General features: G+C 55.0%; 2 protein-coding genes across 41 annotated transcripts in view; both read left to right on the top strand.

Moving 5' to 3' along the window:
* Positions 1–5,701: 5,701 nt before the first annotated feature.
* NR1H3 (nuclear receptor subfamily 1 group H member 3) lies at positions 5,702–12,923 on the top strand. 5 transcript variants are annotated; one of them, XM_070383400.1, is made up of 10 exons: positions 5,717–5,926; positions 6,686–6,762; positions 7,290–7,478; positions 7,961–8,254; positions 8,622–8,830; positions 8,938–9,117; positions 9,300–9,399; positions 12,009–12,122; positions 12,342–12,436; positions 12,628–12,923. In XM_070383400.1, the coding sequence occupies exons 2-10, from the start codon at positions 6,723–6,725 to the stop codon at positions 12,772–12,774; spliced, it is 1,368 nt and encodes a 455-aa protein (XP_070239501.1). In that variant the 5' UTR covers positions 5,717–5,926; positions 6,686–6,722; the 3' UTR covers positions 12,775–12,923. The 5 variants fall into 5 exon arrangements, with proteins under 5 accessions (XP_070239502.1, XP_070239501.1, XP_070239500.1 ...); XM_070383399.1 differs by having other exon boundaries at positions 7,958–8,254; XM_005898931.3 differs by having other exon boundaries at positions 5,721–5,926; positions 7,988–8,254.
* A 1,445-nt stretch (positions 12,924–14,368) lies between these two features.
* The window catches only part of MADD (MAP kinase activating death domain), a 41,544-nt gene continuing 40,600 nt past the window's right edge, over positions 14,369–15,312 (top strand). For 9 of the 36 annotated variants that reach the window (XM_070383392.1, XM_070383391.1, XM_070383390.1 and 6 more), the window contains exon 1: positions 14,390–14,675. The gene's annotated coding sequence lies outside the window, so the exon portion shown is untranslated. Of the gene's footprint in view, positions 14,684–15,312 lie in introns of all 36 variants that reach the window. The other 27 variants (XM_070383395.1, XM_070383375.1, XM_070383372.1 and 24 more) reach the window with 7 other exon arrangements.

Raw genomic sequence — 15,312 nt, 5'->3', positions numbered from 1 at the left:
CGCGATCCTGCCATGGAGGAGGAGCGTGGGAATGTAGCGCGACCTCGCCCTGCAGAAAGGGTTTGAAGACCTCGTCTTGGTAAAGAGACCCCTGAACGTGGATTTTGCCTCTGCTCACGGAGACCCCCGTACCAAGGTGGCTCTTGTATTCGGCTGGACCGTAGCCGGGAGAGCGAGCGCCCCCTCGGGCCTGGGGGTGCTTCCGGGCTTGACCTAGAGCCAGAGCCGGCGCCGAATTGAGGCGAGGGGTGGCCCAGGGCGGCTGTCTCCACACGCCTTACTTAGGGTGGAATTTGAGCCTTGGCCCGGGCTCTTATTCCCTGAAGGAAGGCTTGTTCGGGGTGTAGGGCACAGGGTGTACCAGCCCTTTGGACTTCCCGTGTGCCTGAGGTTGGTCCCACTCTAGCCTACTGCTCATTTCCTGAGCAGAGCTTAAGGTGCTCTCTCACTTCCCCTTCCAGTCCTTTTCCCTCTCCTCCCACCCGTCCACTTCCAAGTTTTAGATGATTAGAATCAAGATGCCGTGCCTCTTCTCAAAGGGGTTGGGTTGCACAGGATGTTCAGGCTGCAAAACCAAAGCAGTGAATCCTCAGGGGAGACGTTTCAGACCAGTGGGGAGATATAGGGGTAAGGGAAAAGAGAATATCATACAGTAGGAGTAGATGGGCTTTCCACAGAATCAGACAGAGGCCCGCTTGGCACTCATTGCTAGGATATAGATGCAGCCAGTCTGGCTTCAGATCTTTGTGACTCTGAACTTGGGGAGGGACTCACTGCTCCAGGAAGTCAGGTCAAAGGCCATTGAGATGCTTTGATTCAGATCTGCCCCCTAGTAGCCAAGTACCTCAGATCATTGGAGAAATAACACCTGATCAGAACATGTGGAAGAAAGCAGAGTCATTATTTTGCCCCAGGACTCCAGATTGAATTATTTACATGTATTTCAGGATCTAAACTTTGCTTCCAGAATTGTTAAGGAGGAGTGAATAGAAATTGAGATCTGAAGGCTGGGTAGTCAAAAAGTTCTTAGCCGTATTTAGTCACAAGCCCCTTTATGAATTAGATGAAAATTTAGTCTCCTCTCCTCCAGAAAAATGTCCACACACAAATAGAATTTTGCACACAATCCCAAGAAGTTCATGAAGACCATTAATAAGCTTCATAAATCAGCACCTCTGAATCCTTGATGTAACCTAGTCCCCTTTTCTTCACAGATAAGAAAACAAATCCTAAGAGAGGAAGTGACTTGTCCAAGGTCACACAATTCAGGAGACTGGATTAAAACTCAGGTTTTCTGATTTCTATTCAAATTTTCCTTATAATGGGCTATTTCTCACAGGCTACTCAAACTGCATTGTTTAACTATATTCAGTGGCCCCCAAATATTTTCAATAAAGAGATTTCTAGCAAAGGAAACCTTTTCACGTGGGTGGGGTTGAGTGGGACATGGTTAATTGGCAAAATTCTGCATATTAATGGGAGTTGTTGAATATTTCATTTTAATATGCCCCTTACTCTCCTTGCAAAGTAACCAGACTGTTGTGATATCAGAGTGTAAATCCCAGGCTTACTAAATTTTGGCACGTAGAACAAAAATCCCTTAAATTCATCTTTTGCTTTTCTTCCCACTTGCTCAAATATTTCTGTTTTCTTTGTGCCTGCAAATATCCAATGTAGGAAGTATTGATGGAGAAGATATTATTTCAGTTTTGATGGTGAGAAATAAACCCAGGAAGGGTGAGGATTGCATCACAGTGCATGTTAGAGCCGAGAGCAGAGCCCTGGCTTCTGGACCCCCAGCTTCCGCCTGTTTTCCACCAGATGGTTCTGTGGTTCCCAAACCTTGGTTCTTAGCTACAGCTGCTAAAAGAATGGATGTGTAGATGGATACATGGGCCTCAGTTCAGTTCAGTTCAGTCACTCAAGTCGTGTCGGACTCTTTGGGACCCCATGATTTGCAGCCCGCCAGGCCTCCCTGTCCATCACCAACTCCCGGAGTCCACCCAAACTCATGTGCATCGAGTCGGTGATGCCATCCAGCCATCTTATCCTCTGTCATCCCCTTCCTACCTCAGGCCAAATAAATCAGAATCTCTGAAAAGGAGGCCAGGTTTGGGAACCACTGCTCTACCCTTTGTTGGCAGAAGTGAACCTAAATCCGTGTGAGTTCATTGTTTTTCCCAGTTGGGAAGGTAGTTTTGTGTAATGGAGTGAGGTGGAAATTTTGTTTGAGTTTGAGCTTTTGAGTCAGCTACACTTGTGTTCAAATCTGAGATTTCCCCTCCTGCTAGTAACTACCTCTTGGGGTTTTATATATAAGGAGAAATAAAATAATACATGCAAAGATAAATGTATGTCGTAGGGCCTAATAAATGTTACTTTTCTTTTTTTCCTTTCTGCCATCTGTATCATCTCTGAACTCACCGACCTGGAATTCCTGGGTTCTTCCCTGTCCTGTGACTAGGGGTTTGAGAAGTTACTTGGTTGGCCTGAAAGATGACCGCCCCCCCACCCCCCACTCCCCACACTTTGCAGCCTTCCAGAATCGTGAGGGAGGCAGCAGGAAGCACTTGCCCCCCTCCTCCATACCACCAAGTGTACCCTGTGGCCTGCTTCAGGGGAGTGCTTTGAGGGGAGTTATCTAGTGGTGCATGTGACCACGGGCTGGGGTATGTGCCTGTCTTGGCTTCAGATTCCCTCTGCAGGTTGTGGGGAGCTGGAAGATCTTAAATGGAGCTCCCAGGCAGGATGCCTCCTCTCGGGGTGGAGGAAGCACACAGGAAAGCCCCCTCGGGAAGGGGAGGCCTTGCACCTGACACCTCCTGGAGACTGGTAGGTAGGTTTGGGGTCTGGCAAAGTGAGAAGTGATGCCCGCTGCAGATAACTGACTGCTGGCCCTGGCTTGGGGAACATGTCCCAGTCCTTAGTCTCCAGGACCCCTGTGGAGAGACCACCAACAGGTTTTGGTCTTTGCCCATTTTGCTCTCCCCTCATGCGGGGGAGGCTCCTGAACCCCTGTAACCTGAAGGGGTAACTCAGGCAGTCACGCTTCCTCCTCCTCTGAGACGAGGCTGAGGCTGACTCCCTGACGTGGGAGAGATGGCGCCCTAAGCTGCTTGTTCAGCAGCCGGCTCTGGCCCAGGTCAGAGGGTGACAGAACCAGCTCGTGTGTGGTCCTCGGTCCTGGCCTACGGGGAGATGAGGGCGTGAGGAGAGGAGTTGAGGATCTGGAGTGAACGAGGGTCTTCTCCTGACTCCCAGAAGAAAAGTCATCAGACCCCAGACCAGAGTTCCACCCGAGTGCCCATCACCAGGTGTCTCAGTGGCACCGCTGACCCTCCCTGTGCACTGGAGGAGGAGGGAGCCGAGAGAGGGTGTGCGTGCTTAAGACGGAACCATTTCAGTTGCCCAAGAGCCAGAGTCCCTGGTTTTTTACTTTCCCAGGACAGCTGGGCCTTGTGCTCATGACTCAGAGATGCCCAGCCTGGGGTGCCGGCCTTGTGAGGGGATGACCTTGTGATGAGAGGGAACAAGAGCAAAAGCTGGAGGCAGAACTTTGAGATGGGGGATGTCAGAGGGGCTTTTCTGAAATGTGAAAATGAATACATGGGCAGATTTTGCAACACTGCCCAGCCTGCTGTCTTCTCAAGTTTTGGTCCCCAACTTCCACCCGTTCCCCCTGTCCCACCCTGAGCTTCCTCCCATCTTTCACTAAGCTCCTTTCTGTTTCTGCTTGCCTGGTGCCTCTCCCACCCAGTTCCCCCCACCCCTTGTCCACTCTTGCCCTGCTCTCTCTCCTCTTCCCTGGTGCCCTGTTCATATCCGTGTCTGTCCCTCTGGCTGCCCGCCCTGGCCTCCTGTCCTTCTCTGCTTTAATGTGGGACCCATGGGAACGAGTTCACAGCAAAACAGGAAGAGCCTGTGAGCAGGAAACTGGGAGTGGGGCGGGGTGGTGGGGGACAACCAGCAGTAACCTCAGCCCCTTGCTTCCCACATCTGCACTGAAGCATCCCCAGGGCCCTCTGCCTCTCCCACTGCAGCACCCCGGCCACCCCCCACCCCCGACCCCGCTCCCGCTTTGCCCATCTCAGTGCTTCACTGGTCCAGCAGACCTGAGAGGCATCCTGGACTCTGACGCAGGAGAAGGAGGACGGGGACTTGAGTGAGGACATCTGGATTCCGATCCCAGCTCAGCCACTGACTGTGTGTGGTCCCGGAAAAGGCTCCGCCCTGAGCTCAGTGTTCTCCGAGAAGAAAACGGAGCTCAGAGTTACTGTACCCTCCCTCCCTCCTGGGACGGCTCCAAGGACCAGAAGAGGGGGATGTATACGGAAATAAGCACTGGAAGGTTAATAGTGTTCAGAACCAAGGTGATGGGAAGACCCATTGCTGAAGGAATTGGGAGGCTGATCACTGCTACCATCTCTAGTACTCTTACTGGGTGCGATACATCTGATATATTGTTTAATTGCCACGACAACCTTCTGTGGTAAAAATCATTATTATTATCCCTGTTATAAAGATAGGGAAACAGGTTCAGAGACATTAAGTAACAGTTAATCAAGTGCTGTGTGCTGTGGTTAGTTGCTCAGTCGTGTCTGACTCTGTGACCCCATGGACTGGAGCCTGCCAGACTCCTCTGCCCATGGGATTCTCCAGGCAAGAATACTGGAGTCAGCTGCCATGCCCTCCTCCAGGGGATCTTCCCCACCCAGGGATCAAACCCAGGTCTCCTGCATCACAGGTGGATTCTTTATAGCCTGAGCCAGCAGGGAAGCCCACTTAATCAAGATCACACAGAAAATAAGAGGCAGAGGCAAGGCCCAAATTTGAATCCAAAACCTGAGCTCAGAGCCCCTGCACTGAAGCAGTGTTGTGGAGATGAAACTGACTCGAGGTAACAAGTATAGGATAGAAGAGGATCATGCTGTTTTCCTTGTTTACTTATTCATTCAACAAACAGGACCACAGTACCTACTCTTGTTTCTTTCTCTACGTCAGGTTCTGTTTCAGGGGAGGTAAAATCAATAAAATGAGGCGTCCACCTTCAGGGTAGACCTCGGTGTTCCAGGCAGCGGGGCAGGAAGGCAGGGATATGGTCTCAGGAGCAGCGCGACAGGGCCTGCCTTCACTTGTGATGGAACCGTTCCTATATACACACCCTCTCAGGTCCTCCGGGCTGGTACCCAGATCTACAGCCTCCCATCCCAGACCATCCAGTGTTGAAGCGACTTCTTTCCACCCCAGCCCCCCCTCCAACCTCTTCCCCTCGCGGAGGGCCCCCACACCCCCCGCAGGGCACCCACAGTCAGAAACTCCCTGAAGGCCCAGCAACCTGCCCGTCTCCACCCCTGGAGTTCTCGCAGCTTGGCCCCGGCCTGGAGATGGTGGGGAGAGCTGCTCAGCCCCTTCCCGAGGCAGGGAAGGCGGAGGAAGACTGGGAAAGCAGGCTGGGGCTCGGTGTCGCAATTCCGGGCCGGGCCGGGACCTTTGCTCTGCGAGATGTCTCCGGAGGGGAGGGGACGACTCTGGAGGCTGCGGGGAGTGGGGTGGTGGTGGGGGGTGGTGCCTGGGATGCAGCGGTTTGTGTAAGAGCCGCTCCGAGCCGCCGGGGTGAGGAGAGGAAGGGGAGACCCGCGGCCCGCTCTGCGGGGACATGCGGCCGCCGGGCTCGGGGGGCAGGGGCCGCGGTGGCGCCGGGCCGAGGGGGCGGCCGGCCGGCAGGGGCGGAGTCAGCGCCGGGGGCGGGGGCGAGGAGGCCCGGGCTCCAGTCGGTCGGCACCGGGCTCCCGGCCCCCGTCTCGCTCAGTTTGGGCGCCTCGGCCGCCGCCGAGGCCTGCGGACCGGGGGACTGCAGCATCCTGCTTTCCCAGCAAGGGGGCTCCAGAGACTGCCCCGGCCGGGGAGTCTGGCGGCCCGGGCACCGGTGGGTCTGCGCCTCAGTTCTGCCCTGGGGCTCTGCGTCTGCGTGTCCGGGAGTGGGGGCGGGGGTGCGGGGTGTCTCGGGGCTTTAGAAAGGGGGTCTTTGGGGAGCAGCGAGGGAGGGTGGTGATGGAAGCGCAGCGCTCGCTCTAAGCCCCAGAATAACTTGTCGCGATCAAGGGAGGAGGTCCTCTATGTGAACTGGGGTGACTCCCGGAGGCGAGAATTTTGTCCCGGGAAGTGGCAGGAGGGAGGTTTGTCTTAACTAGCGGTGTTTATCGCGGGGTGGAGGGAGTCTGGATCTCAGAACTTGTCCCGGGTTCGGCCCAACGCCTGCGGTCCCCAGTGCAGGAGTAAGGGGAAGGGGCTCTGACAGAAGCCGGGCGCGGGGGCGTCAAATGTTCCCTGACAGCCTGGAGCGGGGCCTGGGGAGAAAAGGTGGCACGGTAGCCAAGACATGAGAGTTTTCGGGTCGGAGAGACCAGAGTTGGGAGTCTACCTCGGCTCTACCGCTGCCTAACTGCGTGGCCATAGGCAGTTTTCTTCGTGTCTTGTAACTCCAGTTTCCTCATCTGGAAATTGGGTTTAAGAGTAGCTCTGACATCACAGGGATGTTGTGAGGAAGGCATGGCAAGCCTTGGCACAGGCGCTAACACATACATGGCAGGTAAACATAAGCTGATATGTGAGGATAGATAAAAGGCAGGATCAGGAGGGGAAGGGACCCAGTTTGGGAATAGTGTAACCTGGATCCTTCCTGCAGGACAGTCCCTTGGTAATGTCCAGGGCTCCGGGAAGAGATGTCTTTGTGGCTGGAGGCTCCTGTGCCTGATGTTTCTGGTAAGCGTCTTCACTCCAGCCCTCTCCCCTGAGCCTGGGCGCCGGCTCCTCTCCTCCAGCGGGAATCAGCCTCCTACATGACCTGCCTTCTGCCCACCCCTGGAGAACAGTTCAGAGCTGCTCTGGGTGTTGCTGACCTCCTTCTGCCCGGGATGCCTCTGTGCTGGTTCTCGTGCCTGGCCCTTGCAGATAACCTGCCATCCTTCTCAATCCGGGCTTGCTGCTGGGGAGGCTTGGCATGTCCAGGGCTTACCCAGCTTGGCTTTCAAGAGTTCTGTCTGATCTCTGAGATGGACGAACTTCAGCCCCCGCCCAAAGGACAGAGTTTAATGTCCTCATTTAAGGCATTGAGGTGCAGGGGACTACAAGTGGCTCACTCTAGAGCCCATAACAATCCCAGGGTCCCAGAGCCAGAGCCAGCGTTTTGCTGCCCTCTGTGGGCGGAGATAGACTTGCAGTTTCCCAGGAGAATGCAGGAGGGGTGGGGGGGGGCCTGAGACCCCTTGTGTCTCTCTTTCGGGGTTCAGACTCTGCAGTGGAGCTGTGGGAACCAGATGCACAAGATGCAAGCAGCCAGCCCTTGGGAAGCAGCAAGTGCATCCTCAGGGAGGAGTCCAGCACGCCGCAGTCCGCTGGGGACACTTCGAGGATGGGGCTGGAGGCGCCAGAGCCCACGGCCCTGCTCCCTGGTGTAGAGGCCCCTCCAGAGTCCACAGGTGAGGAGCTGCCAGATTTGGAGGCGGGGGCTCCTGGATCTGGGATCAGGACTCTTTACCTTATGAGATCAGGGTTAAGTCCAAAGGCTTTGGCGTCAACTAGACGTAAGTGATCTGAGTGTAAATCTTGCATCTGTCTTAGGCTCTTCACTCCAGTACTCTTGCCTGGAAAATCCCATGGACAGAGGAGCCTGGTGGGCTACAGTCCATGGGGTCGCAGAGAGTCGGACACGACTGAGCGACTTCACTCACTTTTAGGCTCTTCTGAGCCTCAATAAAATGGAAATAATAAGAGCACCCATCTCGTAGGTTGTTGTAAGGATCAGCACCTGTAAGGGCTCAGACAGTACCTAGGACAGCGTGGCGTATGAGAGCTACTTTCTTAGAATAGAGAGACTAGTCTTGGTATAATGAAGTGAATGAAGGTCACTGAGTACTCAGGGCAGTGGCCAACTGAGCACTAAGCCTTCTCCCCAAAGAAGAACATGAAGGCTCTTCCCTGCATCCAGAGCTTCGTCCACAAAAGCGGAAAAAGGGGCCCGCCCCCAAAATGCTGGGGAACGAGCTGTGCAGCGTGTGCGGGGACAAGGCCTCCGGCTTCCACTACAACGTGCTGAGCTGCGAGGGCTGCAAGGGGTTCTTCCGCCGCAGTGTCATCAAAGGGGCACGCTACGTCTGCCACAGCGGGGGCCACTGCCCCATGGACACCTACATGCGCCGCAAGTGCCAGGAGTGCCGCCTTCGCAAGTGCCGCCAGGCGGGCATGCGGGAGGAGTGTGAGTGTCTGGACACCGGAGCTGGGGGCGGTTAGGCTGATGGGGAAGAGGGGACATGTGGCTGCTAGGGTCTGGGGGCAGACAGGCAGCTGAGTTGCAGGCCTTCCTAAGAGTGGATTAAAGTTTCTTCTTTAGGGACTTCCCTGATGGTTAGGACACTGAGCTTCCACTGCAGGGGGCTCAGGTTCCATCCCTGGTCTGGCAACTAAGATCCCACATGCCACATGGCATGTGTTTTTTTTTGTATCTTCTTTGTCTTTATCCAACACTCTCCACTTTTCTGGAGCCTCAAACTATTCCTGTGCCCCATCCCCGTTTCCTGTCTCCCCACTTCTCCCCTCCTCACCCTGTCCCGCTCTCTCCTCAGGTGTCTTATCAGAAGAACAGATCCGTCTGAAGAAAATGAAGCGGCAAGAGGAGGAACAGGCTCAGGCCACATCTGCACCCCCGAGAGCTTCCTCACCTCCCCAAGTCCTGCCCCAGCTCAGCCCAGAGCAGCTGGGCATGATTGAGAAGCTGGTGGCTGCCCAGCAGCTGTGTAACAGGCGCTCCTTCTCAGACCAGCTTCGAGTCACGGTACCTGAGAGACTTGGGGAAGAGACGGCTGTGCCCAGAGCCCCAGGTGGCTTCTTGACATCCAGCTCAGGGCGCTTTGTTTCCTTCCTCCTTGCCTTTCCGGGCAGCCTTGGCCAATGGCACCAGATCCCCAGAGCCGGGAGGCCCGTCAGCAGCGCTTTGCTCACTTCACTGAGCTGGCCATCGTCTCCGTGCAGGAGATCGTGGATTTTGCCAAACAGCTGCCAGGCTTCCTGCAGCTCAGCCGGGAGGACCAGATCGCCTTGCTGAAGACGTCTGCGATTGAGGTGACTGGCGGGGACGGGGGTGAAGGGAGGACCTGAACAGGATGTCTGTGGGAGGAGCCTCCAGCCAGCCCCCTGGAAAGCCGTGTCCTCCCCGCTACCCCCCGGCCCGGGAAGTAGGGTTGAGGGGCTGCCCTTTGCTCGAAGGTGCCCCGGCCCGAGACCAGCCTGATCATTGTGTGCAGGTGATGCTCCTGGAGACCTCTCGGAGGTACAACCCTGGAAGTGAGAGTATCACCTTCCTCAAGGATTTCAGTTATAACCGGGAAGACTTTGCCAAAGCAGGTGAGGACTGAGCTCACAAAGGGGCTGGGCTGGATGGACACATGCATTTTGTCCCATCATGCAGGGGGTCCATAGTGACTACAGAGCTGCAGGCCCAGGGTTTGAGCGGCTCCAAAGGGAAAGACCCACCTGTTTTTCCAAGATGGAAAGTTGAAATGCTGATAGTTTTCCCTTAACTGCCCCACACCAATTCCTGGTCTCTGTTGCATTAGGCCAGCGGTTCTCAGACTGTGCTCCCAGGAACCTGAGGCAGGGTTTCCACAGTGTCACCTTAGAGCAGACATATCCTTCACCCTAACTTTAGCCAAACAAGAAGCTCCATTTAAATCTGCATTATATGTTGTGCTTATGAATAATATTTTGCTTGAAGAAAAGCTAGGAAAAATCCTCGAAAACCTCACTGAGCCCTTTAGTAGTCAATCACGAAAAACCTTTCACAGACGTGCTCTTTAAGGATCATGCGGACTGATTTCCTCCTTTTCAACTGCGCTTTCTGAGGAGCCGTGGCATTGGCGTTAAAACACAGCAGACATGCCCAGATGGGGCAGTTTTAGGATAAGAGGGAACACTTCTGTCCCCATCCCATAGCTGGAGTACTTTCTCCAAGAATTAGTTCACAGTGCGGTTCTCTAGCTGATGTTTGCTTGCAGGCTAAGCAGCGTTGGTTTCCTCATATTCGGTTGCTGCTGATGTTTGTGCTGTGGGAGAAGGGTTGGAAGGTAGAAGGTGTTTTGGAGAGACCAGACTGAGGCTGAACAAGAGACTGAGTGGTTTAACACCTGAGTCAGTGGGTCTGTAAAATAGGGCTGATGCTGACTCCATTCTCAGGTTTGGAGGATCCTGGTTTCCAGGGCAGAGTTCAAAAAGGTTTCTGGTGACTCAGGCCAGCTCTTGTCTGGTCACAGGCCACCCAGTGAGCTTTCTAGGTAGGCCTCCCTTCACCATAGGGCATGGGAGGGCTGTGTGGGCACCTCTAGCCTTCTATAGCACCCAGTGCGCTGCTTGAACGTAGAGACACCTAATAGGAGTGATGTAATGACTTTCCTGCTTTAGAAGCCCAGCCCTGCCCCCTTTCTCTACCCAACCACGGCCTTCTCCTTCATAACATCCTCCCTTCTGAACCCTTGCCTGTTTTCACGTCTGCACGTATCTTTGGGCACTTACGGACTTGGGCTATCTGAATCTGCATCTATTTATAGATTCATTTATATAAGCGGTTTTCATGTCCTAGTGTTTGTCTTTCATTTCTCATGTTTTCAGTGAGGGGAGCAGTGCTCTTTGGGTAGGTCTCCCTCCCCCTCTACCTCCACTACCACATGCTGCACGTACGTGTGAGTGGCTAGTGACGTGAGCCGACCACAGTGGGGGTGCTCACTCAGCGAGCAGCAGTGGACCCTCACAGGAGGTGAAACTCCAAAACTGGCTCGTCCTCCCAAGGGGCTGTTCAGCGCCGTTCAAGGCTGGACACCTCACCAAGAAGGGCTTTCTAAACAGAGCTTGTCCATTAAGTGTATCAAGACACACTTGATAAACATCGGGGTGAAAGTACAGGAAGTGACTAATCGAGAAGCCTGGAATGGAAAAGTTAGCAGATGGTTGCTAAAAGACATCTGAGAAAACCTAGGGGATGGGTAGGGTGGAGAGAGTTTGACTGTGTTTGGGAGAAACGTTCGTTAGAACGCTATCCTTTAGAACAAGTCATGATTTATTGAACTTCAGTCTTCTCAGTAAGAAGACTGGTTCTATTTTTTTTTTTAATTTATTCAACACTTATATGGCAGTTATTTTATGTGCCACTCATTATTCTAAGGACCCATTATGAGATAGGTAGTATTATTTCCATCCTAGAGATAGGAAAACCAAAGCCCAGAGAGCTTAAATAACTTACCCAAGGTCACACAGCCTAGGAAGTGGTAGAGCCAGGACTCAAACCCAGGGAGTCCAACAACAGAGTCCACACCCTCAACACACTGCTGTCTCCCCTGTGATGGAAAATGAAATGTTGCTACTATTCAAAGTAAGGCCACTTGTCAGTGAAGAAGTCTTTTTGTAAACAAACATAGAGTTGCCTCTATTTCTAGTAATGTGGGGCCCTGAAGAGTTCTAAGAAGAATTCTAACAGAATTATTATTGTGATTATTTAATTTAGCATGTCCTATATGCTGGGTTCAGTGCAAAGGGGTCTGTATGCTTTACCATTTAACCATCACAATTCTGTAAGTTCAGATATGATTCCCACCTCACATAAGAGACTTAAAGAGGCTAAGAAGCTTATCCAAGGTTACACAGCAGAGCCTGGGGACTTCTGACTGAGTTTCCTGGTATCTTCCTAAATTGAGCTGTGCTGCCCATGTCACGGGACTCACCTGGTGGCTCAGTGGTAAAGAATCCGCTTGCCAGTGCAGGAGACCCAGCTTCAATCCTGGGGTCAGGAAGATTCCCTGGAGAGGGAAATGGCAGCCCACTCCAATATTTGTGCCAGGGAAATCCCATGGACAGAGGAGCCTGGTGGGCTACAGTCTCTGTGGTTGCAAGAGAGTCAGACATGACTTAGGGATTGAACAACAAAGCCCATGCCACAGTCCCCAGCCTCTCTTCTTCCTCCCCAGGGCTGCAGGTGGAGTTCATCAACCCCATCTTCGAGTTCTCCAGAGCCATGAACGAGCTGCAGCTAAATGATGCTGAGTTTGCCTTGCTCATTGCCATCAGCATCTTCTCTGCAGGTGCGGAGGAGGGGCGAGAGGGAAAACCAGTGAGAGACTCAAACCAGAGAGGGCTGCAGGCGCCTTAGGGCAACGATCGTGGGGGTGGAGGCCCTTGCTGTGTTCCTGTGGGATAGGAGAGGTTGGGTGCGGCAGGTCCCTATTTCTGGGGTTGTGATTTGGGGTATGGAAATGAGACCCTGGCCAGACCTGCCACTCAACTCTGTTGGTGACCTGTAGACCGGCCCAACGTGCAGGACCAGCTCCAGGTAGAGAGGCTGCAACACACATATGTGGAGGCCCTGCATGCCTACGTCTCCATCCACCACCCCCATGTGAGTCTCCCCACTGCTCCTCCTCCGTCCTCTCCACAGCTCATCCCCAGAAAACCTGCTGTCCCTTCTAGAACCCCTCCCTGACTGCATCGAGCACAGACACTTCTCTGCCTCTCCCGCAACTCCCCTACCCCTGGCCCCTCTTCCCTGGGGAGAGACAAAAGGCCCTACTTGTCCCTCTCCTTTCCTAGGACCGACTGATGTTCCCAAGGATGCTGATGAAACTGGTGAGCCTCCGGACACTGAGCAGCGTCCACTCAGAGCAAGTGTTTGCCCTGCGCCTGCAGGATAAGAAGCTTCCCCCGCTGCTCTCTGAGATCTGGGACGTGCACGAATGACAGTTCCTCCTCCGTGTCTTCTGTTTTCCTGGGCTGGATGACTGAGGCTGGGTGGCTGCCTCCTAGAGGTGGAGCCAGATGAAGGACAAACATTCCTGAGGGCTGGGCAGAGGAGATCCTCACGTGGCATTAAAGGAGAGTCAAAGGGTTGGGAGTTTTGTGGCTGCTGAGTAGTCGGGATAGCCACACTGTGCTCCACGTGAACACTGTGTGAACCCTGTCAAATGGATGAACCTGGGGGCCCCTTTGCACTAGGCTCTCCGGGCGCTGCCCATGCTGCTTCTACCACTTCCTGTTTTTCCCCACAGGGCCCCCAGAGAAATTCTGCACTGTCCCTCCTTGGCTGTAAGCGCCTCGGGGCTGCCACATTGAGAGGTCTGGCACTGTTTGTATCAGTTCCGTTCAGTTCAGTCGCTCAGTCATGTCTGACTCTCTGCGACCCCACAACTGCAGCACGCCAGGCCTCCCTGTCCATCCCCAACTCCCGGAGTTCACTCAACCTCATGTCCATTGAGTCGGTGATGCCATCCAACCATCTCATCCTCTGTCGTCCCCTTCTCCTCCCGCCTTCAATCTTTCCCAGAATCGGTCTTTTCAAATGAGTCAGCTCTTCGCATCAGGTGGCCAAAGTATTGGAGTTTCAGCTTCAGCATCAGTCCTTCCAATGAATATTCAGGACTGATTTCCTTTAGGATGTTTGTATAGGAAGACCAAACTGAATTCAGAAGGATAGAAACCGATTTCTGGATTGGTGGGTGGGAGTGGGGCCGACCACCGGAGGCGGGAAGCTAGTGTGTCCTTGAGGGTCCGCTTCCAGACTCAAGAGGAGGGAGGCAGGTCACAAAGTGACAGCCTCGGCCGTGAGAGGGGACCTCCTTTTACAATTCCCATTGCGCCGTAAGGGGTCAATGAGGTGCTGAGGCTGGGAGGCCTGCTTCCCCTTCAGGAATCCCGGTGGGATCGCGCGTTGTCTTTCTCTGGGGAGGAGTGTTGGATTTATTTTTCAGAACCAACGCCTCAGTCGCGCACCTGTATTAGCGCGTGCAGGTCCAATGCCTCGATTTTCCTGAAAATCAAAGGACAATAAGTCCTTCCTCTTGGCCCGCAGGCCCTGTGGGACTGGGGCGGGGGGGTGGAGGGGGGTGGGGGTAATGTCCTCTGAAGCCAAGGGGAGGCTGCCGCGTCTCGGGTTGAGCCTCTCAGAAGGGCTGGACTGCATTTCCCAGCGGGCCCCGCGGCGCCGCCCACGCCCCCTTCCTTGGAGAGCACCGGGCGTAGGTGATAACGCGGCCGCGCCTTCCGGCCTCAAGCCGCCCGGCCCCCCCCCGCCGTCCCGAGTTGGTAGGCTCCGCCGCCTCAGCCGCCGGCTTCCCTGCACGGGCGGTTGGGCGCTTCCAAACCGCGAGCGGGGGGTGGGGAGGGAAGTGAAGTAAAGGGGACGGCGAGAAAGTCTGAGAGCAGCTTATGTTGAGAAGTCGCTTCCAGGGTGAACGTACCATCATTGAAATGGGCTCTATTACCGTGTCGAACTGAAATGTTTGCGCAACCCACACCCACAGCAGCGTTCCCGTGGGCCCTCCCCTTGGCACGTACGCGCCCCATCGCGCTCCCACTCCCTCACGCCTAGGTGTGTGCGTAAACGCCCTTCTCCCGAGACCGGCTCCGCCCTTCGGCGCTCGGCTTGGTGCAGCCCTGTCCCCCCCACCCCCGGGGGTGAATGGTACGGCCCCCGGCGCCCCTCAGCCTCCCCTTCCTTCACCTAGTCGGAGAGGTGCGCGCCCCCCTGGTGCAGACGCGGAACTGGCTTGCTCTCCGAGCGGCGCCGGGGCCGGGGAGCCACTGACGCCCGGCTTGCCCGGGGACGTCCAGCCGAGCCCGGCCGGTCCCCCTAGGCCCGGGAGGTAGGAAGGTCCGGACCGCTGGGGCCCTAGGAAGGTGTTGGGAATTGGGTTCCCCGGGGGGAAGCGGATCCTGGGAGGGAACAGGAGCTCCATGGGGAAGGGGTCTCTAAGGAGGCCCCAGAGGCGTGTGAGAGGGTATGGAGGTCTCGAGAGGCAGAGCAGGGGTCGGTAAGGAATAGGGCCGGTGGGGCTGGAGGAGGGGGCGTCCGGGCCGCTGAGGGGGTTCGGGCTGCGAGCCTGGGCGCAGCTTGCGGCTGCAGGGCTGGGTTCCTACGGGGCGGACTGGCGGCCCTGGTTCCGGGGCGGGGGCGGGGGGAGAACTGTCCAGCAGGTGAGGGGGTGGGCAGAGCTGTCCAGCCCGGGGGCCCGAGCCGTGCTAAGCACATGGCGAGCCTGTGTGTGTCTGTTTCTGTGCGCGTGTGTATATGTGTGTGCGCGCAGGCGCGCGGCTTATCTTTGGTTAGGTTTTGAAGAAGGACATTTGGTTCTTCAAAAATATATATATATATATTTTTTTTAATTCGGTGTTTCAAAATTGGCTTGTTGGTGAGTGGAGACGCCGTTGTTCATCTTTACTGCAACAGCTTCCCTGCTCGTCCTCGTGCACCTCTAAATTCGCCCTCCTATTCCTGTCCTC

Source organism: Bos mutus, chromosome 15 (genome assembly GCF_027580195.1).
Source record: "Bos mutus isolate GX-2022 chromosome 15, NWIPB_WYAK_1.1, whole genome shotgun sequence".
NCBI classification, from domain to species: Eukaryota; Metazoa; Chordata; class Mammalia; order Artiodactyla; family Bovidae; genus Bos; species Bos mutus.
This window is presented reverse-complemented; position numbering and strand designations above follow the sequence as displayed.